We start from the raw sequence: 26,972 nt of genomic DNA, 5'->3' as shown, positions 1-26,972 counted from the left end.
ATTTCCCCTTCAGGTGTCGCTTTTGTTTTTTACATACTAATGTAGTTATGTTAAAGCAAATGAGTAGTTAGTGTGTAGTTACCATGTAAGGAAATTGGTTAAGTGTAAATTGTTGTTGACCGTGTTTGTTTAAACCATATTTTATCCAATAAAGATGAGAACTTAGAGTTAACCAGTCTTGTAGGAAAATGATGCATCAATCGGATTAAATTATGTGTTCAGGGCTGAGGATCCTAGCTAGCTAGTAATATTCAACCGAATATCGAAATCGAGGAATATGATGGAATAAATCTTTATCAGTATATCAGTATATCTTTGGTATATTTTAAAACTGTGACGTCAGTGAGACGTCAGACCGTATATTTTATCAATGGGTCCGCGGTCACACTGGTCACACTGCATGCCTGGAACTAGAAATTTGTAATAAATTTTAAATTTAAAATAATGTAAATATAAATGCAAACAAATTATATAAATTAAATTTATAGAAAAGTCTTTTCGGCGGTATAATGCGGCAAAGTGCGGCAAAAATATAGCAGGTCGATCAACTGCACGGTAACGATAAACAATTAAAAAATAATTTCTTTAATAAAGTAATAAAACCCAATTCCAATTGCGACAAAAACACCGCCGCGAACTGAATGCGGCCAAAAAGTGTTTCACCTACCTCCTCCATCAGCGTCCGCTCCACCAAAAAGCAGCAAGGGACGCAACGGGCGACGAAAGGTGAGCGATGGCTGCAAAAATGCAGGCGTAATTATTTAAATGGCTATTGATTTTGCGAGTCACCCCCACCACCGCCCTCCTGTTGCTTCGCCCAGTCGGTCTTTTCCCACCCTGTGCCCTGTGCCCTGTGCGACGGGGGCGAGATTTGCGTTGGCGCTTGTTGCTGCGCACAACAGGTGAAAGCACGGGGTATGGTATGCTGGGGAGTTGCCCTCTGCAGCTTCTTAGAACAGTGTAACGCAGTGGCAGTAGTTAACCTTGGCTTCTTCTGGGCTAACCAATTAATTGTAATTAATTATACGGAAAGAGACATGGCTAATTGTTTACGCATGTATATGTGTGCACACATATGTACGATAGTGTAGACGGGCCAACTTGTTCCACCTGTACCGGACCCGTTTCTGTTAAATATTTATAAATAGACGCAAATAATTTTATAAACAAATGAAAGACGGCTATCGATAGCATATATCGATGTTTCCCTGTTGAAAATTGTGCCGGCAACATGTTTTAGCGTTCGGTTCGACCATCGTTCTCTCTCTCTCCCATGTCGTTCGGCTCTGATACGTTCGCTCTCTCGCTCTTTGTTGGGAGCGTTGGTTTGACGCTGATTGCGTTATTGGGAGTTTTTCCAGATACAATCACCATCAAACCTGAAAAAAGTAGTAGTTGGAGTAGGAATAGCAGCAGAATGAACGGCAGCGCTCACAAATTTTTCGATCGGAGCAGGGAAACGACAAAATAGCTGACAACTTTTGAATTGAGCGGTTGCTGTGCGCGTCGTCGAACAATAAATAAATTATTTAGTAACTTAAAACGGCTATAAACATAGCAGTTGATACAGTTCACGAAATATTTGCATTCGGGCGGCCAATCGCGCAACAAGCGTGAAAGAGCAGAGGAATATTTAAAAATTTCCTGTCCTTCAAATTTGCCAACAAGTTGCATCCTTTTGAAGTGCCGTTTTCAAGGTTTTATCGCGTGGAGACCCTTCTTCTAAGGCGTGTGCCGGCGCTTTTTCATCCCGGAGGACCCCGAGGCATCCAAAGAAGCGGAAGTGTGCGTGTGTTCATTTGCTTGTGTTCGTACGTGAGTTGTGTGTGTGCACGATTTAAAAATAAAACGGCAAATACATAACAAAAAAAAAAATATATCGAAAGCAACAGCGCCGTCAAATACCCATACAATCAAAGGCGCGACCTGTACGTGTTTACACATTCTAGACTGTCCGGCTGTGCTTGTGTTGGTGCGTACCAAAAGGTAAATAGAAAAAAAGAACAATCTACGTTCGAACCGTGGGGGAGGGGGCACGCTCGTGCGTGTTTGGGTATGTGTGGGAGGACTTCCCAGGCAGTGACGTCTGCGCCTGCTGCAGTTGTTTTTCGCCGCACTGTGGGCGGGATACTGCATTTTGCGCAGAATGTTTTCTTTTGTCTGCGAGTTTCCAAAATTGTGTGTTTAAGAAGTCAACAAATTGCGTTTTCTTTGACCCATGAAAAATCATGTGTTTCCACTTGAAGTTTTTATATTTTGTATACACAAAATAGCACACATGTACATATGCATGGATGTATATGCACATGGCAATGGTATATTGTACATACATACAGCGCTCCTGTTTCTTATTGTTGGCAGCGCATGTCGTTGCCGTTGCCGTTGCCGTCGCTGTGGCCATCTTCGTTCATGGTTATATTTCCTGGAAAATCCATAAAAACAAAGGCAAAAAGAATTTCGAGTGCAATAGCACAAATAACAACAACAGCACATGAACACACCACAGTACAATCGGGTATATATTAGCTCCGCTCTCTCCCTCGCTCTTACATCGCCCTGTTGGCTGACTGAAGGGGCTCTGGCTACGTCTCCCACTCCCACTCTCCCCCTCTGCGTCTATCGCCCTATCATGCTCCTCATATTCACATGCTACTCTTGCTTTCATACTTTTCCGTCGCGACTTCTGCGCGCTCAACACTTTTATCTCTGCTTCGTTCTCTCGACTTCTTCGTCTTCCTCGTATGTTCCCCTTGCGACGTGTGTTGCGCGCCGTCCAGTGACTTGTTGGCCTGGCCTGGTCTGGCCTGGCCTGGCCTGTCCTCCGCCGCTGCCTCTTACCATTTTGGACAAATTACTCTTGTCAGCGGACGGTTTGTGTCAATGACGTTGCGAGAGCCTTAACCCTTTTGTGCCCGCTGGCAGACCTGAAATCTACAAAATCCCTCGTTTCCCCCTCCACCGCTTAATCGTCGCCAATAGATGTTTTAATAGATACGAGATACGATAAGCAAGGTTTTCCTTTGTTAGACTTCCCAGAAGGCATTCTTTTCGTTTGTGATCAGCATTTTAAATACTGCTGTTTACTAAACATTCAGAGGACTTTGTGTAATATCCATTGAATCGATCTTTTCTTTTTGTTACGAGCCAATCCACAGAAAGCTATTTCTGTCCCTTGTATTTCCGATAATCCCCAGTCCTTGGCTGAATGTGTTGCTCTCCTTCTTATCTCTCTCTCTCTTTCTCTCTTTTGTACTCTTTTACACTGACAACTTGTTATCAAAAGCCGTTTTATTGCGTTGCATTTAATCGTTCTGGCCGCAGAGACGTATTGTAAGTGGAGCACTGCCCATACAGTGGATAGTGGGGCCGGGCCTTCCACACACCATCCCCAGCTAAAGCCGATCTCTGGGGTATGTGCTGGCGAGGCTCTGCTGTACTTACCACAAATCACAAACTTGCAGCTTATCAGGCGAGGGCTTATGCTGTTTTTGAATCAATCGCAGAGCAGGGATCCAAAATCACATGACAGATTCATTTGTTGTATTTTAATGATTCAAAAGAAAGCATTATTGCAGAGCAAATAAAACGATTCGAAATTAATCTAAATGCTCGCCCCCAAAAACCCTGACTCCTGATGTTATTTTATGATTAATATTTCGAACAAAACGCCAAAGATTATACGTGACATTTGCAAAAATTAAATTTCAGTCCAATTAAAATTTCAGACCATTATATCGCACTGCTTTCACACAGGATGCACCATGATCCTTCATATTTCTTATATTTTTTAATCTTATAAATGTAAATGTCAGATGTCATAAATCTAGGGAAGTTTTTCGTGCCTCAACAAGCATTGAACCATGTACAATTTGTCAGAGATAAGAGACAATTTTTTTATTTGTTCGTCGAATTAAAAGGTCATAGGACCAATTCGCCGAATCCATTAAAAACTGATTTGCCTTCCTAAATGATATTTGGCGTGAAATTATTATGTTAGCGACGGGAAAATTTGTCAAAAAAATCTGATAAGAGATTAATTATTCCTGAATCAAAGGCAATTTCCGCCGAGCGAAATAGTTTTATCAAAAGATGCTACGAGGCACTTCTTGAGGTCAAATTTTTGGCAAAAAAAATATGCAAAATGGAAAAACACCAAATGATGCGCACATCTACAAATGTACCTGTCTATATACTATAAACATTCTATGAAATGTGATTAAATTTAGGGCAAAGATTGTGACCTGATCGTGGGATCATTATTTTTATTTTCGATGATATTTCGATTTCGAAACCGAAAACTCATCCAGCACTAGAGAGGATACTCGTGAAGGGCAGAAAGAGATAGGTATGTAGATCCGAATGATCAGGAGCCCAATATACCCAATGCCCTGCTTTGCCGAAACCGAAACGAAACCCGACAAACATCGTACAAAATGTCAGGCGAGTAACAACGATAAATGATTACTTAAATAACACTTGGTTTGTGCGGTGGCGGCGTCTCCTCCACTCTCCACTGTCATCGCTGCACGGCAGGCAGAACCCGTACACACACACACACACACAGCCCGTTTACAGGCAAGCATTTGTTGTGTATACAAATACGTACACGCTTATTAAACATTTATGAGTGCAAAAACAATACCACAAAACGAAACACGTACGTGCGCGCATCGGATCGGGCATCATGCATACTTACGCGGGGTGTGTGTGAGTGTGTGTGTGTTCGTGTTGCTTATACAAAATTGAATAACAAAAAAAGTAAAAATGTCGAAGCAGCAAAAAGTCTGAAGCAAGAAACAACACCACATTCATTGGGTATGGCGGAGGAGACCGCTGTGGGGCCTTTGGTCAGGGATCCCCAATGGGCGCATGGGGTGGGCTCCCCAATGGGAATTATACTGTGCTGTGGGGACCTCAAGAAGGGGCCAGAAACCATAATAAATATGACCAAGCCATGCAATATTTACTAGAAACGACATTTTACCCCCCAGTGTCTCGGGAACAACTGTCGCGGTTCCCACATGGCGAGTGTCCACTGTGCCGCTGCTGGCACCTACCTTTGCCTTACACACTTTTGTCTGTTCTTTCCGTTCTGCGATAAGTACGTACTGGCGGTTATCAGCAGCGGCTGCTGCAATAAAACTTTCCATTAGCCGAAAAAAAGCTTTTCAGTTCAAATGAAAAATCATTGGGGCCGAGAGGGGTGTCTCTTTGTGTATCTGATTCTATCTTTGTATATGGATGGAAGATAACAATATTTTCCAGAAACACTATCAAAAATTCTTGTATGCATACTACTTTTTGGGGATTAAAACTCAAAATGGAATCTGCAAAGGGGGCGATCTGGCAGCAAATGACGCTGGGCCAGAGCCGAAAAGATACACACACGTGTGGATATGTACATAGAAGATACAAACTGTTGCCCTGCTGCGCTGAGTCATCATCAAAAATCTTATCTAAGACGCTCCCAGTGCCCCGACTCCAACGCTTTGGTGGTGGCCCGGCCGCTGCCTCACTCAGCATTAATCACAGAGCTAAATATTGCTGCATTTCGCTTAACTGCTACTTTGCTATTCTCCCAATTATTCTCCCCTCTCTGTGGGTCTCTACATATGTGGGCTCTCTGTTTGTTTTCGATTCGCCTTTTCGTTTGCCAAAACGGCAGCAATAACAATTTGTGTGTGGGCAGGGCAGAGCAGAGCAGAGCAGAGCAGAGCAGAGCAGAGCAGCTGCTTGCCGGCCGCCCGAGAGCTTATGTCAGTCCCAAACAGTTATACACAGAAATCTGCTTACCCCGGGGACATATTTAAAACATTTTAGCATTAAAGCCACTATTTTCTGCAGGAAATATATATTTCCTGTCGCACAGTGTACAATGAGAGCTCTAAAGCAAGTAACATTTTATTGTACTACGTTTTGGGGAAAAGCTAGATCAATTACTGGGAAAGATGGGCGGAATGATGGGCAAATACTTGTGTCCCTGACTGTAAATACTGTGCATACTCCTCTCATATGTACATATATAAAGACGAAACAATCTATTGACCGCATTTTGATCTGCGGTGTATACATATATGTACATATCTATCTCATAAGCAGTGTACACAGCTAATTGAGAATGCACAGCACACATACATATGTAAGGCGCCATGGGTTTTCCCCCCAATATCCAATGGAATAGGTTTTTTTTCCAAGATTTTTCCGATTTTACATAGCGATAAGCGAACGATACACAAACGGATGCAAAACCACAAAGTAAAAAGTGGCTAAACCAGTTCAGTTTTCACTGCAAAAACTGCAAGTGCAATTGCAACAACAAGCACTTTCTTTGAATTTCAAGGTTCGTTTTTTGCTGGCGTTTGGGGGTTGGAAAAGGGGCATTCAGCTCAAGGTCAGCGCTAGATTGGAGAGTCAGTTTCTGTGCACCAGCCATTTGACATTTGATCTCATGAGAGCCCAATCAAATGATTTATTTCAAGTCAATTGTAAATATTATTGTAGGTTTAATCGTATTAAAAATTGTTGTACAGTGAAAGCGGCTTTGTTTTTATTTAATTATTATTTTATTATGGGCAAAGAAAATTCCGATACGACGCTTCAGTATTTCAGAATGTTTTATGCCTGTATTTTATGCATTTTATTAAAGCCGATTCCCCGAACCAGCGCCGAAAAAGATAGACGTCAATGCAAATTCAAGTTTTGCAACTGAAAACATTTTTCGCGGCCGAGAAATCGAAACGAATTTTTATACTACACAACAGACGTTAAAGACAACAAATGGATGATGGGCAGATCTCTACATCCGAAGATAATATACCCTTACAGTACGGGGAGAGTACTTGGGGATTAGGCAGATTGACATTCCGTTCGCTTATGGGGAATTTGTACAGCGTACCAACGCCTTTCTGGACGAATGTCCCCGAATGTGCCCTAGTAGAGGAGTGGCAGATAAGCATAAGCTTCCTACATGAAGAGGATCAGACACTTGTGACATGGCTAGATCGATTTGGTTTTTCGATAGGGGTCTTATGGCATTAGTAGCTGCCATAAAAATAGGCTGAAAGACAGAGATGCATCGCCGAAAAGTCGCACCGCTATCAGTCGAACACTGCAAACACTCTTTCTGTGCCAAAAGCGATGTTCACCAACACTGTCAAAACACCTTTCTTCCGTAAAGACAAACGAGAGTATATGTATTTCCTATTGCAAAAAGTGATCAAGAGAATGCGCCATCATGCCAAATCAAAACACATGTCGTGTGCATTACAAGGCGACGAGGGACCACGGCTCTGCCATGCAAAAAACAAAATACACGTCGTAGGGTTATTACCCTACCTGAACAGGGTATTCAACACAAATAAAAAGAGCTTCGTTACACATTTGTTTTGCTCGGTGTTACGTGTGTATGCATGGGGGTGAGTGTGTGTGTGTGCGATTGTTTGTGGATGTGTGACGTGCTTTGTGGTCTCTCTGATGTATACACGTTTTTAACACCCTGAAGCCCCCCCTGACGTCTTAGGGGCATTTTTATTTCTTTTAAAGTTTTCTTTTGCCCTCGCCGGCGCTGTCGAGGCCTGTGCGTGTGCGAACATTTATGGCAGCTTGTAAATAATATTGTCTAACATTTTGCGGCTGCAACTAAGTAAATAAATGAATTGGCACTCCACCTCTGCCCTGCGTCGTGGCCCCATCATCCTCCCTCCAGCCTGACTATCTATATAACTACCTATCCTGCTCACACACACAGACACATTCTATTGAGAGCTATAAATCGCGAGCGTTGTGTGTGTTTAGTGTGTATTGTGAGGGGCACATCTAACTACCGGTTATCGCGGCTTTTGTTGTGGGGCCTGGGGACCCGCGGGACCCTCCGACTGGCGATTGCGCGACCGCAACGGAGTAAGGTTTATCGTCAATATATGTACATATGTACATATGTATATATGTATGTTTGTTTGTTTGTCCCCCTGCCCTGCTCTGCTCCTCCAGCGCATCATTATCATCAAACTACATCGGTTCCCATCTCGCAATAAATACATTTTGGGCTTTTAGCAGTCCATAACAAAAGTTAAATAAAAGAAGCCGCTAAGTTTTTTTTTTTATTCTGTGTTAGCGTGTCTGCGTCTGGATCGCTCTTGTTTTTTCTTTCTGTTTCATTGAGCGTTGCCAAAACTGGATTCGAAGCACCTCCGAACTCCGAACCGCGAATTTCGAACCTAATGAGATTTTTGTCTCGTCGTCGCTTGACAAGGGTTCCCATTGATGGATTGTCGTTTAGTTCGTTATTGATTTCGTTAATTTCCATGGTGGTGTGCCGATGGTGGGGTTTTAAAATAATGAAAAAGCTTTACTGCTGGACATCTGCCATATTCGAACTGTATTTCCGAATACCAATCTAGGTAATTATTTTCTCTCGCAGCTCTTATACTGAAACCATGTGCGTTGTACGCCTATGACTGTAGTATAAGAGTTTCTCTGTTAATGTTCAAGAGTTACAGTATAAGAGAGTTCTGCTCTCTTTATCTACTATTACTGTTTGCTGGAAATGCGATAGCACGAAAAGTTTTTTGTACTAATAATAATAATTGCTGCGGGTCAATTTTGATGATCTTCGAATATACTTATTATTTAAATGTAGAAATAATCTTCTTTCGATTGGGAATCTCCAGGGCTTTAGTATGTTTTATCGCACATCCAACTCGTAATATCAAAATCGTGCTCGGCCATTTTTCTCAGTGTATTGTATGGTACGCATGTGGCTCTCTGAGATCGCGCCATGCGAAAGATAAGCTCTCCCCAGAGTTGCCGAATTTCGGAACTGGAATGGAGTGGAAACGACTGGGAATTGGAACGGCAACAGTTCATGCTTCCACCCCAGTGACGACACTCGCGGCCACCTAACACATATTTCACGCTGAAGGGAATTCCTTGTGCTCCCCAAGGGGCAGGTGGCCTGTACGCACTCATCCGTACACATTTTGGTACATGTATTTTGTTTGGGCAATTTTAATTATTGCCCCCACGCATGGGTATTTTCGTTGATAATACCCCTGGGTCTGGGCTGTGGCCCATCCCACTAATTATTTATTTGGGGGCCATGAATGGAGTTCCCTTTTTGCCAAAATTTGCATAATTATGCCATTAGCCGACATTTCATAATAACGAATGGTCTTCTGCTTATTCGTGCTGTAGTCTATTCTTATATGGCTTTTTTTACTATTTCCAGAAATATTCCTGATAAACACCTAGAACAAAAACTAGACTAAACGTTGGCTGGCTTTTCCACGGAATCATTAGAACGCTATTTAAAATTTGCAAAACTGACCCGATAAGGGCTGGGCCTGACTGTTCGACTAGCTTTCCACCTAATCCTCGGGCACAATCTTTCACGGCAACTGATTCATCAACCTGCCTGCCTGCTGCCAACCCGAGTTTTGGCCAACAAGGGCAGATGGCCCGCTTATCAAAATGCAGAGTGGAGTATATATAATACTCGTGGGCCAAATTTCCAGCAAACTTCGATTATTCTAACTACTTCGGGGTAATTTTCATATCAATTCATAAAGTGTAGTACAACTGTTGCTCCTCCTTCCACATGGGGTCTTATCATGACCAACATAAAAGCACAGAGTCACCTATTGAGATCTTCAGTTGTGTTCCTTCGATTGATCGCTAAAGGCGCTGGGTAAAAACTATTTCATTCAAAAAATATCACATTTACGGCGACAGCTCTCTCTCTCTCCCTGTGTGCGTGTGTGCTGTTTGTGTTTTGATTTGAAAACGATCCTATATTTGTTTATAAACAAACTGTTTTTCGTGTTGCCACCTGACAGCAGCCAGGCTAGACGGAAGGGCTGCTCAGATAACGCCAAAAGGTGGGGCATCAGCTAGGGAAAGGGAATTCGCTTGAAGAAAAGCGGAGCCCGCCGATACGCCCACAGTTTTCTCAGTTGTTTGTTGTTTATTTTTCTGAATTGTTGCCTTGATAACCTTAACATTTGTGCGACTACCGCTGCTGTCGCTGTTGCTGCATCGATCTCTCGTTTCATTAGACAGCAATCAAAATTATTGCTGATAGCAAGAGCAGAGTACGGAAAAGTACTGCCAATCCGGAGGGGGAACCGGAGGCAAACCATTGAAGGGAAAACTTTGTACCAACTTTAGCCCGTGGCTTCTTTCCGACTGACTTGGCATATTAGAGGGCCAAGAAAACCTTGAACTACTTTGGTCCGAAGGGCAGGCAGCCGCAGCCACAGCCAGCAAATTTATGAATAGAAAGAAACCTGTGTGTGGTGGAGAGATACTATCGCCTGTCTCGGCGACTACCTAAGGCCTGGACTGGAACTGGAATTGGAATTGGAACTGGGACTGGGACTCGTCTCGCTCTCTCGTGTTCTTTTTTGGGATCATCGTTAAGTGAGCCGCACATCCGATTTCTGTTGTTCCTTGGGCCGCCGAGGCACACAGGTAGTATCGCATCAAAAAGGCACGACCTGTTTTCATTTTTCTTTTTCTTTACTTATTTTTCTGATTTCTGGTTTTCTGGTTTTCTTGTTGTAGGTTTTTGTCCCTTTTGTTTGGGCTGCACTTTCGACTGTTTTTCGGGCTGTGTTTCCAGTCATTAGATCCTTATCTAATTTCGCTGCTGCTTCTGGGCTGCTCTTTTCGACTGGTTTTGGCTCGTTTCATCTCTTGTTTTCTCTGCTCTCATCTCACAGTTCTCTCCCGGAATGACCGGCCATTCATATTTGCTACGTGAGCCCAGCGAGCCTCGTACTGTTGTTGGCCTTTTTTCCGGGTAACTACAGAAATTAGCGTATCGACCACAAAAGCAAACACGCTTTGCAGTCTCTGGCATTGGCATTGGCTTTGGCTTTGGATTTGGCTCGGGGCTTAGGGTTTGGGTCACGTTTTGACGACAAACAACAGTCCAGAGAGGGGAGCGAGAGGCCGTGCATGCCAGGTCCTGCCGGCCCCTTATCAGCGCTATTTAGCATGGCTATAAAGAATCATATTCCCCATAGATCCGACCTGTCGCCTGTCTGGTGCAATTTCGTTTCACACCTGTTGGGCCGCTCGCCCAGCGTCTAGAGTTCTACCCGACGAATCGGTTGCTCTCGTCTCTCGTGTCTCGTTCTGTTTCTGTTTTTACTCGTATTTTTATTTGTTTGCTTTCCCACTGGCGTGCGAGTTGTTTGTTCTACGCTTTGCCATATTGCTATTGCCCATTGAGGTTTGTTTTTTGTGTGTTTTTTTTCTGCTATGGTAATTAGAGGCTTGTAGCCTGGTAGAGCCCTAAAACCTGGGTTTATGCGTCAACATAAATACTGTGCTTTACAGCTCGCATAAACGACGATGATGTTCTACGGCTAGATGTCCTTCTATAAATATTTATATTTTACTGTTCTTTATTCCGTTTCCATTATCAAATTAAGGATATTTTTCTTTAATAAAAAATGCCTCCAATTATGATAATTTCTTCGGAAACATTATATGAAATATGCTTATTCTTTGTAGGTCGGGTTTGTCTTATGAAATATTCGTTGCATCTAGAGTTTTTCCTTAACGGTAAACGGTAAAACTCCAAACTCAAAACTTCCAAGACTTCTCTTGGACCTTTCCCTCTCACTCGCACTCAGAAACACGCACTCAAGGACCGCAATCGTCTCTCCTCTCTGAGCGAAAGCATCCTCTCCCACGACGTACTCTCTCGAGTGCAGTACAGCTATACAATGACAAGCCACACATTTCCCTCTCTCTCTCTATCTCTCTCTTTCTCTCTCTCTTGCCCTTAGGACTAAGTTCTTTTATTGCCTCGCTTTTATGATACTCTCTGAGCGAGAGTACTCTCTCTCAATCACTCAGAGGAGTACAGAAATATACGTTAGGTTAGGTTACTGTCCAGAAAAGTAACGGGGACAAAAGCACAGGCCGCAGAAGATCATACATTGAGAACAAATTTATAGTCACTGATATATTCACTGATAATACTCAATATGTATATGGATTAGTAAATTCACAAAAATTCACATAGACCCATTGATCTCTGACCCACTAATCCGGACATCAAACATTAAACATCAATCTCATTACGTCCCCACATTATTCAATTTGTTGCGCGCAATAGCACTTAAAATATTATATATGTACAATATAGTATATTGGTTGCATGGGATACAATCATCTTAGGCTAAAATCTCGCACTTATCACAAAAAAATGTACCATATGCTTGTGTATTTATAGTTTCCTAAGCAATTCTAAATCTATCGAAAGCGAAAACGAAAACGAATACCAAAATCCAAACAGAGCGCAGATATCGTTTGCATGTAACGAGTGCATTTTATGGACGACTCAGATTCATTTGCTTGTTGGAAGTCAGCCGGACGTTGAGCGAGCAACTGAAAACAGATCACAATATACCCAAAATATCCATTCAGCTGTGTCCCAGCTAAACAAAAAGCATCCACACACTCATCCCACAAATCGAATCGAATAAGAATCACATCATCAATAGAGAGAGAGATAGAACATCGGGTAGGAGCATGAGCCTGTGGAAGCGCATCTCCAGCCATGCCGACTGCGAGGCTCGTATGGCAGCCTACTACGATGAGAAGGGTCTCTTCGACCTGCGTCTCTGCTTGGCGGCCTGGATCGAAGACAGAATAATGTGAGTAGATCATATCGTGGGGGTGGCTGGCAGCAGTTGATGTCGGGATGTGGGCGGGCATTGATCAGATCTAGAACTAGAAAACTGCTTCATTCAAAAATTCAAATAATAATAGTCCCACCCCTCCTCATACAGGTCCGAACAGATCACACCAAACTCTGCGGAACAACTGGAGCGCGTGGCCCTCAAGTTCAACGAGGATCTGCAACAGAAGCTACTCTCGACGCGCACGGCCAGCGATCAGGCACTCAAGTACCGAGTGGTAGAGCTTTGCACCCAAATCCAGCGCACCTCTGCCCTCGAGCTGTACACGCATTTGCGCGGCGGATTACAAAAAGAGCTGCAGCTAGCGACGGAGAAGAGTGTGGCTACACCAGGTCCATCGATGCCCCTCAGTCCCTACAACATGAACAATCCATCCGGCTACATGGATCCCAGTGAAATGATGGCCGTTCAGCCAGCGGTTGGCGCCGGTTTGGGAGTCATTCACAATGCGCTAGGCACGGCAAAGGTGGAGCTGTTCGAGATCGAGCATCAGATACTGCAGTACTTTAATGAATTCAGCGCCTGCGGCAACTCCCTGAAGATGCTCGTCCAGAACTACAGCTACATGCTGAACTCCACAGGATCCCCAAATCCCGAGGAGGCGTTCAAATGCCTGATGACGGAGAAAGCGGCCATTGTGACGGCCCTATGCCGGAGCTATATATGCTACGAGCCGCTGCAGGAGCTGATTATCAGCGAACTGAATAACTGGCGCCGTCAACAGGCGCTGGCCGGCAATGGGGCCCCTTTCCAAGAGAGCACTCTTGATCAGATTCAGCGTTGCTTCGAGCTACTCGAATCCTTTATTGGCCACCTCCTGGCGGCCGTCAAAGAGACGCTTCGTGTGCATCTCGTCAACGACGAGCCAGAACTGAACAATCTGCTCGAGCGGGTGAGAGGTGCACAAAAGAATCTGGTGTGTGCCGCCTTCATTGTGGACAAACAGCCGCCACAGGTGATGAAGACAAATACGCGCTTTGCGGCCTCTGTCCGCTGGCTGATCGGCTCCCAATTGGGGATACACAATAATCCGCCCACCATTGAGTGCATCATCATGTCGGGTAAGCGTCCCCATAGAGATATCTACCGGCATTTACTAATCATTCCCTCCCACTCCCTCCCCGTTTGCAGAGAACCAGGCAAATCGTTTCGTTACCCGCGGCACCCAAATGGACAGCACCCTGGCTGGTCAGTCTTCGGGAGAAATACAGAACTGCTCCAGCACCATGGAATACCAACAGAATAACCACATCTTCTCGGCCAGCTTCAGGAACATGCAGCTGAAGAAGATCAAGCGGGCCGAAAAGAAGGGCACCGAGAGCGTAATGGACGAGAAGTTTGCCCTGTTCTTCTATGCGACGACCACAGTCAACGATTACCAGATTCGTGTGTGGACCCTGTCGTTGCCGGTGGTGGTGATTGTTCATGGCAACCAGGAGCCACAGTCGTGGGCCACCATCACCTGGGACAATGCCTTTGCGGATATTGTACGGGAACCGTTTGCGATCACCGATCGCGTGACCTGGGCCCAGCTCTCGGTGGCGCTTAATACCAAATTTGGGTCAAGCACACAGCGGGCCCTGACCAGGGATAACCTGGACTTTCTCTGTGAGTCCAGATTTTTTGGTTCCGTTCGTCAGTTCTGTTACTGAAATATTTCTCTTCCTTCCTGCTTCATGTTTCAGTTGAGAAGCTGCAGCGCGATGAGCGTAGTGATTATATTACGTGGAATCAGTTCTGCAAGGAGCCGCTGCCCGATCGCAACTTCACCTTTTGGGAATGGTTCTTTGCCATCATGAAACTCACGAAAGACCATCTGATGGGCATGTGGAAGGCCAGCTGCATTATGGGCTTTATCAACAAGGCCAAGGCGCAGGATGATCTCATGCGTTCGGCCACGGGCATTGGCACCTTTCTGTTGCGCTTCTCCGACAGCGAATTGGGTTGGATCAGTTGATTGATGTATGCAGATAGATGGATATTAATGTGTGATCCTTTATTGCAGGTGGCGTTACCATTGCCTATGTTAATGAATACGGATCGGTTACCATGCTTTCGCCATGGACTGCACGTGATTTTCAGATCCTCAACCTGGCCGATCGCATACGCGACTTGCATATGCTGCGGTGGCTACATCCGAGCGACACCAATGGAGTGCCCCAGGAACGGGATCGCGCATTTGGCGAGTTCTACTCAGCTCGTGATGGTACGAATGGTATATGATTTCCCCCTCGAATCGAGTAAATACGGGTTTTGTTTGCTAATTGAAATTTGAATTTTGATAGAACCCAAAGCCGGCTATGTGAGAAGCACGTTACACGTCCAGGTACGCAATGCGATTGGAGATAATGGTTCCATTATTGGGACACCACAGCATCCCATACCATCTCCGCCGCAGGATAGTAGCATGTCAATGGGAAAGTAAGTTTCGATGCATGACCGATGCCCCAGACACACACAGCTAACATGCATCTCTGCAACACCGCAACAAGACTATTGTTCTATGATGTGATATGACTCCCCCTCCGCCCCCAGAAAAAAACTGATTAAAACTTAACAGCTCCGCACGAAGACCCTTGGTCTTTGGTCTTTCCTTAAATTTGATTTGCTTTGCTTTTGCGTTGTTTTGTTTATGATTTTGTCAAAAGTTTTACTAAGATTGCAATACTTTGAATTCGAGAAAAAAGAAAGGGGAGGAGACTCTGCCTGACTAACCGAGCGCCTACCAGGAAATTTGTAAATAAAACTGATATGATTGAACACCCACAATGGGCTCTTTGTAGAGCTCTCAATCCCCAAGCCACAGCCCGTTCCCCAATTTATTTAAATTAATTACAACACAGCCCCACTTATTGTACGATTTGTTTATTTTCATTCTCCAATTGTATACCATCGGTTGATTTTTTGGGTGTTCTGTTGGTGTACCACAGCCCAGAGGACTCTGATTCGGATGATAGCTGTGTGTTAGATGCCATAGAGAGATATGTGGCGGACACATCACCCGATGATCCCGTATCCCGTGAGATCATTGCCACCATTATGAGTGCAACGTGTAAATCCCCACTTTCCGCGAGGTATAACTATTTAAGTATGATATTCCGCATCCAAAGATCACTATCCTCGATCAGATTCCACCCAAAACCTCTTCTGCCGACTGCTGTATGCTGTTCGCTGAGCTGCTCTCTCTCCCTCCATCTGATTGATTCGCCGAGACGTTGATTCCGACCCCTCAATAAATCGTTCGATCCATCAGCTCATGCTCATTCCAACCAACACCACCATATTATCAGCAGCACTCGTCTTCCGTCACGTCACGTCACGCCACGCAAAGCCACGCTAACCCCTCGCATTCATCATATCAGATCCGTTTCAGATGCCCTGCGCCCCCCAAAAAACCGTATTAACAATAGCCATTTAACTGGTCGCTAGCTCAGTATATAAGAGATATACATATGTCGAATATAAGCTCAAATTGTATGCATTGTTTATGTTTTGATAGTCTATTTGTTTTTTCAAAGTATTGCCATCTTTTTAGACTTTTTCAGCCGCGAATTGGTCAAAACGCCTAGTCAAGCAATAATTGGCTTTAACAAATAAATGATTTTCCTCTAACCATTCTTCCATTCTCCTTTTTCTATATATTTTGGCTATGAACGCAGCTTGCAGAATAGCACCATCATGCACCTGTAAATCTGAAATCTCTAGGCTGAAACCAGCAACCAACGAAGCAGCATAACAAATTAATTTTTAATATTAAGAATATTAAGGGAAATGCAGTCCAACAAAATTGCGATTGGCTATAATTGAATTGAATTTAATTTTCTTGCATGCATTTCTTGAACTAATTGTCCTGCTGTTTGCCTGCTAGATAAATTGATTGATTGCTTGCTTGTTGCTGTTGTCATTTTTTGATCGAAATGTTATTGTTGTTTAAACAAATTTTTGGAAAAAAGAGATACTTTTAGGGACACAAACATTCCATTTGCTTTCTCTGCCATACCCCATATCTATCCATTTTTGCCACAAAGAAACTAACCCACATAAACCCCTTTCATTTTCCACTAACCACTCCTACCATTTGCACGATATTTTCCAACCTATTTCTTTTTCATTATTAATATTTATTTTTCTTTCCTTCTAATTTTTATCCACAAAAATCACCATGTATTTTAGTTCCGGTGACTTTGCAATGGCGGATTTCGATGTGAACTTTGCCGATGTGTATAAACAGATTATATAAACAATTGAAAGTGTGCCGTGTGGATGCCCTCCCCCCCCGACCTAGACGATATAGATATACCCCCTTCCCCCCAGCAGCGATTGCAGCCATCGTGGAACTGCTTTTTAAAGAAGTTTTTATCGTAAAGTTTTTACCTAAAATGTAATTGTAAGATTTTGGGAATGCATCGTTGTGGCATGTTTAGTTTTGGTATGTATTCGAACTCTCTTTATTTCGTACCCATTATCCACACCTCAAAAGTATTATACAGTACACATTATAGTAGTTGTATTTTTGCTCAGAGAAAATGATATAAAAGACAACGAACGAAGAAACGCATCGAGTCTTAGGTAAAATATACATTAATAATCGTTATACAGAGTGCGGAAAATGTTACAAAAAAACAAGCTATTTATTATGCTAATATTCAAATATTAAATGTTTGTTGTTAAATGTATTTGAAAAGTTAATTGCCGTTTCACGCTATACATAATTAAACGAGTTCTTGTTTTGCATCGAAGGATGGACTCCGCGGATGGTACTACGCCTGGTTTCACTGGTCAAGGATCCGATTAGCATTGTAAGACTAGATAGACGTAAATACAGGGAATGAAACGAATTACGAATTTACATAAAGAATTATTTCAGTTTATATACAGATTATAGGTAAATTTATAAATATGTGTACAACAATTATACTCGTGTACCTATCGCCTAAAATTAAACAATAGCGCATTGACTTTAGTTTCCTTTTCCTTCGTTTAATCAAACACTATGTTAATCGATTCTATTCTGTTCTTGCAGCATTTGTGAAACGACAAACAACTCTACCAAGAGCAATGCATGCAAATTGCCACCACACCCTAAACACAAAACAAAAAACACCTGCAGCACACAGCAGCCAATTAATTGTATCTATTACGATTCTAATTATGTGTGATCTATGGATAACTTTAAGGTTTTCCATTGGAGTGTGTCCGCATGTTATTCGTTTTTTATACACTACATATATATTTTTTTTATACATACAATACGATATATTTTTAATTTGTTTAAATACTGTGTGACAAAGCATTCATTTTACGACGAATTGTGACGAGAGAATCGATTTAGTTAGCGAGTAACTATTTGTTGAATCTAAATTTTTGATTTTGATTGTAATTTTAAAGGATTTATTTTTAAACCAACTATCAAATCTTACCAACTAAACTACCTTCGAGTTAAGGTCTAAGTTAAACGAAGGAGCAGCGAAGGCAAATTTTAATTGCATTTTAGTTTTAATTGTATTATTTACATAATATTGTGAAATGCTTTATGTGAGAGAACCCTTTAGAACCCTACTGCCCCCTTTATTGGCTTCCAATGCTGAAAATGCGCAAAAATCTAACCGATCCGTGTATATTTTTAATTGTTTGTGTTTGAGTATGAGTTTTGAGTTTTGAGAGTCCAGGGCACAGTTTGCAATGCATTTCAAATGCGACAAATGCGATTGCCTTTAGTCAGTTTTTATGGAGAAACACGAGGAGAACACGAAATACATATGTACATTATATATGAGTAACAAGAGCATAATATTTTTTCTACACAACCATAAAACACTACACTATACACTATATCCTACATTATGCTACACTAAGCTTTGTACCGTGAACCGTAAGAATTTTATAAGACTTAAGTACAGACCGCCCAAAAATAAAACCACCCAAACAAATAAATAAATAATTCAAGAACTATTTTTAAATATCTACATGCCAAGAGACAGGGCAGACGATTGTGTATTTGATATTGTAAAAGAAATTCAATTTGAACTAAACGAAAATCCTAATCTGTGTAACGTAAAGTTTTAAATTTGTAATCGTAAAACTAACGCACACAAGAACACACACACACATTCCCCAAAAAGAAACACAGATACACCCGAGCGCACTTCTATGTACTAGATATGTATGTACTACTACTATGTTACGTGTATTGTGCAATGCTCGTTTAGAAACAAAGTTGATATTGGGAAATGTATTCAATGTATTTAAATGTTGACATTGTGTTTTAAATGTAATTTCAAAAGCGCTAATTGTGTGTCCAATTTGGAAATATATTTGTGGGAAACAACTAAAGAACTATTCTTGTCAAAATGGCCAATAAAGATTTGATTTTAAAACTAAAAAATAAAGTTTTTTTTTATTAATCCATAAAGTTTATTCCGAAAGTTTACATATTTTTAAATGCCAACGAATCACTGTGTATGCCAGAGAATCTGATGTATTCCTTATTAGTTCTTGGTGGAACAACACTTATCCTTGGGTCCGTTCTTGCAGGCGCATTGACATTGCTGGCTGCAGGCGCAGTTGTCGCCGCACTTGGTGGCCGAGCACTGGCAGTCTGTGGATCAGATCAATGGCTTACTATTTATACATTCACTCTCCGTTTTTATGTATTAAAACTTACTTGTTCCGCAAGCCTTGCAACCCATTTTTGTTTTTGGAATTAGTTTTTGTAAGATTTAGAAACTGAGTTTATTGCCTTTGCTGCTAGCAAACGATTTCTGATGCATCCAGAGGAGAGACTGCCGTTTTATAGCCCTGCAAGTGTGTGTTTGACTTTGCACACCACCAGAAGTGAACTCCGGTCGATATGTTCCTTCTATGTGGGCTTATCAGGGGGCGTGCGCAAAGCGGCTTTATCTCTCTGTGGGCAAAGAAACGCGTAAATTTTTTGCGCACGCTGAACGAGTGAAACTGCACACGACTTCCTTATCTAATCAGCAGTGAAACTATGGAAACATACAATTCCAATAGCCCCAGACTGGGTATAAAAGCAAGCATTCTTCAGACAAACGGAATCAAACAGTTCCAACGGTTTAACCAGTCGTAGCGTTCAACAGTCAAATTGAAAAAAAACACCAACAAGATGCCTTGCAAAGGATGCGGAAACAGTGAGTAAAAAATTCTACACTATTAAAACTTAATTCTAATAATTCGAATTCTTCACTTACAGACTGCCAGTGCACATCGGGCCAGTGCGGAAGTACCTGTGCCGGTAACACCCAGTGCCAATGCGCCGCCAAAACAGGAGCCAAGTGCTGCAAGGCCAAGTGATTGTGCGGTCACTTGTAATATGAATAGTACTTAATTAGTTCCCCAATCTCCGACTGATCCTAATGCAAATCTGAAGCTAAATAAAACAAACATTATGTTATAGTTCAACAAAATACTATGAATTATTCTTTGGAATTAGAAATGGCGCTTAAATGCACACCTTATATAAAAATATTGTACATGAAGTTACATACATGTAGTTCTTGCACTGGAATATAAATATCCCTTAAATGTCCCAACCTATATCTATATCTGGAACTCAGAGAATATAGGGACAGATTAGACTTTGGTAAACATATGTAACAGCCAGAAGAAAGCGTTCCTCGCTCCATGAATTATTCTTTGGAATTAGAATGGGGGGGAATGGGGTTTAATATATATATTGTAATCTACATAAAATAAATAAGAACAAATGAAATAGAAATACCTTGTAAAGATTCTTGATTAGGCTATCGGGCTTAGACGATATAGTCCTGTCCGTCTATCCGCCAGAACCACCGTAGAATAGGATCAATACTGTATAACATACAGCAGGCATATTATACCAAGGCACTTGGTGCACTTAAACTATATATGTAGGCGGTTTAGGCTTTTAATGTATCTTCTATATTTAGTAGGTACTCGTACCTTATTATAAAATTAAACGTCATACACGTTTCGAATCATATTCGAGAATTTTTGTTTGGAAAATCTTAATCGTTTCGTAAGCAGTCTGAATGGGTCGTAATTCTTTCAGTTAATTTATGAATTTTTAATAATAGTAAGAGAATTTTTATAATGAATAATTTTAATTTGAGTAGAAGAATCTCAAGCATTGCTTACATATTTGTATGACGTTCTTTGTAAAGAATTTAATTCCAGGTCCACTCTTGCCATAAGTTTGTAATCTTTGGGGTTTATTTAATTTACATCCTGGCAAAACAACATTTTCTCAAGTGTGTTGGTGTCTGGGTGTGTGTGTGTGAGGGGTTAGGTGAAGGACCATCAGTAGTCAGAAGGGCACTCGAGTCGCCGCAGTCTTTAAATGTGCAACTTGGAGAGGCGAGTGAGCAACGCATGCATGTCTGAGTGCCGTGTGGCAAGGCGTCTCTCTTTCTGTCTGTCCTTGCCAGAGTCCTTCAGGATGCGTGCCCTGAGCGGGTCTGACAAGCAGACAGGCAGGCCAAAAGCCAAACAGATTGGCAGCCGAGGCCGTCAGTCTGTCAATTCGCATCCGAAAGATGCATTAAGAGCGCTAATTGCAGTTGACAATTTCATTTCATACGCAGCCAATTGAGTATTTCTCTCCTGTTCCTGCTCCTGTTCCTGTTCTGGTTCCTGTTGTGCTGTTGTTGTGGCAGTCGGTGAGGGCTTGTGAGTGGAAATAGGGAGATGTCTGTGATTGCTTCTAGTTTGTAGCCTTGTAGCTTAGCACTTGGCCGAAATTTCAATTTCAGCGCTTTTAATGACGTTAAGCGGCGGAAATGGAATCGCGCCTGCTAACTGCCTTTTTGCGCCAAGTCATCAAACTTAATTTGTAGGGAAGTTGGGAGCTCAAATGTTTTTACAGCCATTTCCTGTTGAGGGAGGCAGTCAAAATGCCAGACAGCCCCCGACACCGACACTAGACCCAATCGCAATGCCAATCAGAGCCGTTCCATTGCCTGCCGTTGGCTATATTTGAGTTTGTTTTTGTGTCACGGCTTTTTGTGAGAATCATGCTGATAAAGTGACACACGTTCCCAGCCGAAGGTTGCACTTGAATATGTCCGACTATACGATGTCCAAATGGGTCACGCGAGGCTCTTAAATCTGGGCTCAAGACATCACGGCGTATACGCGATTTCAAGCTGCCAGCTGAGCTGCCGTCGCCTCAAAGCGCAAACGCAAACAGTTAATTATGTCATTAAGTTTTCATGTCACAGAAGCGGAACGAAGTGCGACGAAGCGGAACGGAAACAACTGCAATGCGGACACTTCGTGAGGACTTTGTCGCCAGGCCAGGCGACAGGAACCAGGCACCAGGGCTATGCTCCGTGCAACAGAGTGAGGCAACAGCGGCATCACTTATGCATAAGAACATTTTAACTTTTCGTTAGCCACTTTTGAATGGACGTGGCACTGGTGGATGGGGAGATGGGGGGCAACGTTCAAGGATGCCTCTCGTGTTTATCTTTTGCGTGTGAATTTCGCCTCCTGGCAATGTAAAGTTTTTCTGCGGCGAAATCAAATTATCACCACAATGCTTCTTACACACAGACAGACATAGATCGAAAGAACTTTTGGCAAAGAACGCAACATAAATTAATGAAATGCACAAAAACTGCGAATGTATTGCCAGGAAGAGTCACTCTCTCATCCCCGTTCCGATCCCATGGCCTGTGTTGTGCCGCAAATATTCTTAATAATTTATTGCAATTTGTTTGCTAAGCGCTTCAGAACTTGCTGAACTTTTCAACATAAATTAACAGATTAGTTGGCTGCCGCCGCGCCGTGTGGCACACTACAAAAAAGCCCCAAAACCAACTTTCAGCAGGTGCCAAAACAGGAGCAAAAGAAAAACAACCTAAAGAGAGCAACGACGATGACGACGACGATACACACGGGTTACAGCTGCTCTGAAGCTTCGTTAATTTCTGGGAATGTGGCCATCGACAAAGTTTTTAACCAGCACGCACTGTGGTCTGTCGACCAGGGCCCAACGCTTTTGGCCACTATAAATCTTTAGCCATTTTGGGGCAGCATCCTGTGGGTCCTGTGGATCCTGTGGGCTGTTAAATCTATGGGGAGTGGCGTTTTGCCAGCAGCAAACGTGACTTGTAAAGTTTTACACATTCCGCATAAAATATTCAGTTTTAATCTGTTTTGTTTGCAATGCACTTGACAGACAGAAAAGTACTGGTTTGAATTTTTGTGGCTGTCCAGGAATCATAGCCCGGTCAGAGTTCAATCAGTTTTAAGTGATTGCTTTCTGACTTATTGAAGCTCAAAATACGAGTATGGACATCTCCCAGGAAATTGAAGAAATCACTGTAATCGACCAATAAGAAATTATCTTGAATTTTGCGCAATTTGTTCTTTAAACGTGTCGCACGCAGGAAAATTAAAACTGTCAACTGCGACATTGATTTCGATTTGTGGCACACATCGAGTAGTCCCAGGTGCGTAATCAGACACGCCCACAGAGAGGGGGGCAGCTGGGTGACACTGGTGGTCTGTCTGGGTGTTTATCAATCGCTTTGGCGACACACATTTAACACGAAACTCATTTTGCTTTCGTTTCGTTTTCAGTTTTCGATTTGCCGCTGATTTCCCCAAGCACTTTAAAGCCCCCGACGTGCGGGTGAATGTGTCACAACGTGATGGCCATAACTATGGCCCAGGAATGGCTTTCGCTTTGGGCCATCGCTGACAAACACATTAGGCAGCACATCCTGCGATTGTGGCGAGGCGGAAGTGCTTCCTGCTCGGACCCTGGACTATCCGCTCTTGGACCGTCCCTTTGTTGACAGCCATTTCATATGCACGAATGCACCATTAGACGATGTCACACATAGCAAAGACAAAGGCAAGGAAGGACCTAAACCAACGCCCCGTATCACGGCATTCAGGCTTCTTGTCCGCCTGTCACTCCTTCGAGCAAACAAACAAAATTACAGTTTTGTCCTGGTTGGCCATTAGATTTATTATAAAACTTTAATGCAGTTCCAGAGCGGATGCCCATCTACCACCAACACCCCCACTCCCACCCCAGTTCCACTTCTAGTCTCAGTCCCAGTCTCAGTCACCTCCTGCCATTCCACTGTCCTCTAGGGTGTGTGTGTGTGTGTTAATGCTGTAATGCTGTTAATTAAGTGAACATGGCCAGCACAGATGACTTGGCAGCTGTCCGGCATGTATCCTGTCGCCCAGCTGCATGTTCCCTGTCCCCATTTCTGTTAGTTGCAACAAACTGGGCGGGGAAGGAGAAAAAAATGCAAAATGTCAGCGACAATTGTAAAGAATTTCGCTCAGTATGCCAGGGCCAACCTCCGGAGCATTGGCCACTCTCTATCTCCAGTTCTCATTAGCTAACTGGGCACGTCCTCAAATCAATTTGGGACTCCACGTCCTGGACTTCTTCCCCCAGCAATGCCAAAAACAATCATACGACGCGTTGTCCAAATGGCAATCAAAGTCAAATGTTCTTGGAGCTGCAGCTCTAACCACAGGGATTTCAGGGGAATGTTTTAATAAGCAATGCAGGAGGATGCCATGAGAATGGAATATGGAATGCTTTGCTTCCAGGATGGCTGCATCTTCGGTTAGTAGAGTGTAATGCAGTTTTTTTCCCTGAACCTCTCTGGCACACACTCAGCTGATGCTTATCCTATGGATGTGCTCTGGCAACCGCTCTGATAAGTGCACTTCATGATGTTCAAATTATATGGCTGCCATCAGCATTACCCACACACCTAACACCCACACCCTCGCCCAGCACACACACACACATTGTTGCATAGACTATTAAACACACTTGAGGAGGAAGTGCTGAGGACGTAGATGAAAATGCATTTTTAATGCAGCGCAAATGTGGCAAGTGTCTTGGCAAGGCTTAGAGACTCCTACTCCTCCATCATCATCTGGCTTTTCGGTGGAAATTCAATGCAAACTTTTTGGAGACCCGAAACTTTTGACTTTTCCCTCCCTAATTAAAGGCCAATTAGGGTTGAACTTTTTTGGTTTTTTCACCGCTGACTCTCGAACTATTTCCTGCCTGATTCAGGCCTATTGAATGACACTTAATCTCTCTCTCTCTCTCTCTCTATCAGGGATTGAGTACCCGTTTGCACGTAATCCTGGCTGTAATTGTAAGTGACTCTCGAGGACAGCCAAAGCGGAAATTAAATCACTGAGAACTATACTAATGTGGTTGGAAACAATCACGTGACTTGCCTGCCCAATGCCAGATAATAATGTCATAAATTAATCAAGTCCAGCCCATGCCCAAACCCAAAGCCTGGGTAAATAGTAAAGCAGCCAAGGCCTAAGGAAATAAGAAGCAGATTCAGCAGCCACTTGTGACACGGTTTTGTGTGTTTGTGAGTGAGTGAGTGTGGATTTATTTAATTGCCAGCCAAACAAACGGGTCGCTGTGTCAACAGACAGAGACCACGGAACACAAAAGGAGGAGCTGCTGTAGCAGTGTCCTCTGCAGCGCATACAAATCCCGGCCACGAAGTCCATTTGCATGCAATGAAAGGTGGCCTCATTTGTGTGACTCGATTGCTCTGCTCGACGCTCGACGCTCGACGATGGCAAATTGAACTCTTTTTACTCCCGGACTCTTCACTCTAATCAGGGTTCAGGAGCATCACGTTCCGTTCGCTCAGGAGCAGGACCATATACAGGATGCAGTGAGCATTGAAAGCCAAAGCCGAAATCGTTGCAATTTGGCCTCTATCCACAACAATGGTAATGGGAGCGGCCAAAAACCCAACCAAACCAAATAGTTCCCGAATGTCAGTAAAAAGCGAATCAGCCACAGAGCTACAAAGCCACAGAGCCACAGAATAGCAAAAGGAGCAGCGGGTGGTACAAGTAGATCAACCAAATAGAAATCAGACCCGATTCGAGGCACTTTTGCGACGAAACCCAAACACTGGCACAAACACAATGCCCATAAGCAGCAGGAAGCGGCAAAAGAATTGGACGACTTCGTGGTGTACCCTCTTGGTTGATTAGATGATTCTTCACTTGGAACCACTCTGAAAAGGAACTCGAACGAGTTTGTTTTTAAACTCAGAGATTCCATTGAAGCTGCCAGCGGCATTATTTAGAGAGCTCTCTGTTTTTATGAGGATATTTGTTTCGGCCCTGGCGCTCCCTGTTCGGCTCTTGGGGCACATTTTTTGTCTACTTTTACGTGCCTGGTGCTGGGGCCGAAGCTGGGGATAAGGCTTGGGCCTTTCCCCGGATGATTTATAAAGTGCAATATACCCGCGACAAGCCAAGCGTAAATGTTAACTTATGCTGCAGACTCTCAGCCTTTTATTTGGCGACCATCCTGCCGATGGCAGTACATTTCCAAATCCATGGCAAAGTTCTGGCAGGTTTGATAGGCCGTCATTTGAAGTTTATTGCTTTGTGGAGGAAAATGCTGTTCATTCATTTGCATGCCGCTAAATAATGCAGCTGATATTTTTTTGTTGTCTGAAATATCCTTCTGGCAGACCGCTGAAAATGCCGCTCTGTGGTTTCTGACTGATGAAAAATGTATGCATATGAGTGCCGACTTAAGTGGCTCTAGTAAGCCAGGTGTTCGTACATTTACTGCTCTATACAAGTGTGTGTGTGTGTGCTGGTTCGGAGGGGTTAAACATGGAAATGCTCTTTCAAAAGTTGTTGGGCTTCAGCCGAGAGTGGAAGTGATTCAGATTCAGATTCAAGGAGTCCAACCCTAGGTAGGCAGCACTCACAAACAGAAACTTAATTAAAAGACATATCAATTATTTGCTCCTGGGGTGGGGTGTGGCTGGGGGGTTCAATTCAAATTTTTAGACGGGCTACGTGCTGGTTTCAATGAAATGAAAATATAAAATATGCATTTACAACACCCCCCACTGTTCAGAGCCTGGGGATGCTGCCTTTGCCCGGATAAGTATGCCACGGGCCACGTGATGGGGAATTGCGCCAAAAATGCTCCACCAACATGCTCCCTTGCATTCAAATGGAGTCACAGTCAGGGTAACAGTTGGTATAGTGAGGGGGAGACGAATAGTGGGGGGTCTTTCCTGCCTGCCACTGAGTGCATTGTTCGACTGTCTGCGAGGCGACAAAGCCACTCAATAATAAATGTAACGAGCGCATTACAAACACTTATGGCAAGTTTAAAGTGCCGTCGCCGCTGTCGTTGCATGAGAAATGTTGCTGCAATGTGGCAGGAAGCATACTCCTGCACGAAGAAAAATACGTATGCATGTATAA

The 26,972-nt window shown here is 43.2% G+C and overlaps 3 protein-coding genes across 11 annotated transcripts; 2 read left to right on the top strand and 1 right to left on the bottom strand.

Moving 5' to 3' along the window:
• The first annotated feature begins 371 nt into the window (after positions 1–371).
• Stat92E (Signal transducer and transcription activator Stat92E) lies at positions 372–18,528 on the top strand. Of its 9 annotated transcripts, XM_033376986.1 has the most exons (11): positions 372–555; positions 656–726; positions 12,245–12,668; positions 12,804–13,774; positions 13,845–14,321; positions 14,399–14,656; positions 14,719–14,928; positions 14,999–15,134; positions 15,644–15,787; positions 16,887–17,142; positions 17,737–17,802. In XM_033376986.1, the coding sequence occupies exons 3-10, from the start codon at positions 12,544–12,546 to the stop codon at positions 16,951–16,953; spliced, it is 2,388 nt and encodes a 795-aa protein (XP_033232877.1). In that variant the 5' UTR covers positions 372–555; positions 656–726; positions 12,245–12,543; the 3' UTR covers positions 16,954–17,142; positions 17,737–17,802. The 9 variants fall into 9 exon arrangements, with proteins under 9 accessions (XP_033232877.1, XP_033232879.1, XP_033232880.1 ...); XM_033376993.1 differs by lacking the exon at positions 12,245–12,668 and having other exon boundaries at positions 373–555; XM_015181956.2 differs by having other exon boundaries at positions 373–726; positions 14,719–14,919.
• A 549-nt stretch (positions 18,529–19,077) lies between these two features.
• MtnD (Metallothionein D) lies at positions 19,078–19,529 on the bottom strand. The gene is made up of 2 exons (XM_002137485.3): positions 19,378–19,529; positions 19,078–19,311 (listed from the first exon to the last, which is right to left on the bottom strand). The coding sequence occupies exons 1-2, from the start codon at positions 19,400–19,402 to the stop codon at positions 19,202–19,204; spliced, it is 135 nt and encodes a 44-aa protein (XP_002137521.1). The 5' UTR covers positions 19,403–19,529; the 3' UTR covers positions 19,078–19,201.
• A 226-nt stretch (positions 19,530–19,755) lies between these two features.
• Positions 19,756–20,140, top strand: MtnE (Metallothionein E). The gene is made up of 2 exons (XM_015181954.2): positions 19,756–19,864; positions 19,927–20,140. Exons 1-2 carry the CDS (start codon positions 19,840–19,842, stop codon positions 20,025–20,027), a joined length of 126 nt encoding a protein of 41 aa, XP_015037440.2. The 5' UTR covers positions 19,756–19,839; the 3' UTR covers positions 20,028–20,140.
• Positions 20,141–26,972: the final 6,832 nt, after the last annotated feature.

Source organism: Drosophila pseudoobscura, chromosome 2, assembly GCF_009870125.1.
Source record: "Drosophila pseudoobscura strain MV-25-SWS-2005 chromosome 2, UCI_Dpse_MV25, whole genome shotgun sequence".
Lineage (NCBI taxonomy): Eukaryota > Metazoa > Arthropoda > Insecta > Diptera > Drosophilidae > Drosophila > Drosophila pseudoobscura.
The sequence above is the reverse complement of the archived record's forward strand: the minus strand, read 5'-3'. Positions and strand labels throughout refer to the sequence as shown.

What these genes read in the sequence shown, in the direction of transcription:
- Stat92E (XM_033376986.1), top strand. Translation starts at nt 12,544, where the DNA reads ATGAGCCTGTGGAAGCGCATCTCCAGCCATGCCGACTGCGAGGCTCGT. An exon ending in TGGATCGAAGACAGAATAAT is followed by an intron (nt 12,669 to 12,803) that starts GTGAGTAGATCA and finishes CTCCTCATACAG; the next exon opens with GTCCGAACAGATCACACCAA. An exon ending in GGATAACCTGGACTTTCTCT is followed by an intron (nt 14,322 to 14,398) that starts GTGAGTCCAGAT and finishes TTCATGTTTCAG; the next exon opens with TTGAGAAGCTGCAGCGCGAT.
- MtnD (XM_002137485.3), bottom strand. Translation starts at nt 19,402, where the DNA reads ATGGGTTGCAAGGCTTGCGGAACAA. An exon ending in TTGCAAGGCTTGCGGAACAA is followed by an intron (nt 19,312 to 19,377) that starts GTAAGTTTTAAT and finishes TCTGATCCACAG; the next exon opens with ACTGCCAGTGCTCGGCCACC.
- MtnE (XM_015181954.2), top strand. Translation starts at nt 19,840, where the DNA reads ATGCCTTGCAAAGGATGCGGAAACA. An exon ending in TTGCAAAGGATGCGGAAACA is followed by an intron (nt 19,865 to 19,926) that starts GTGAGTAAAAAA and finishes CTTCACTTACAG; the next exon opens with ACTGCCAGTGCACATCGGGC.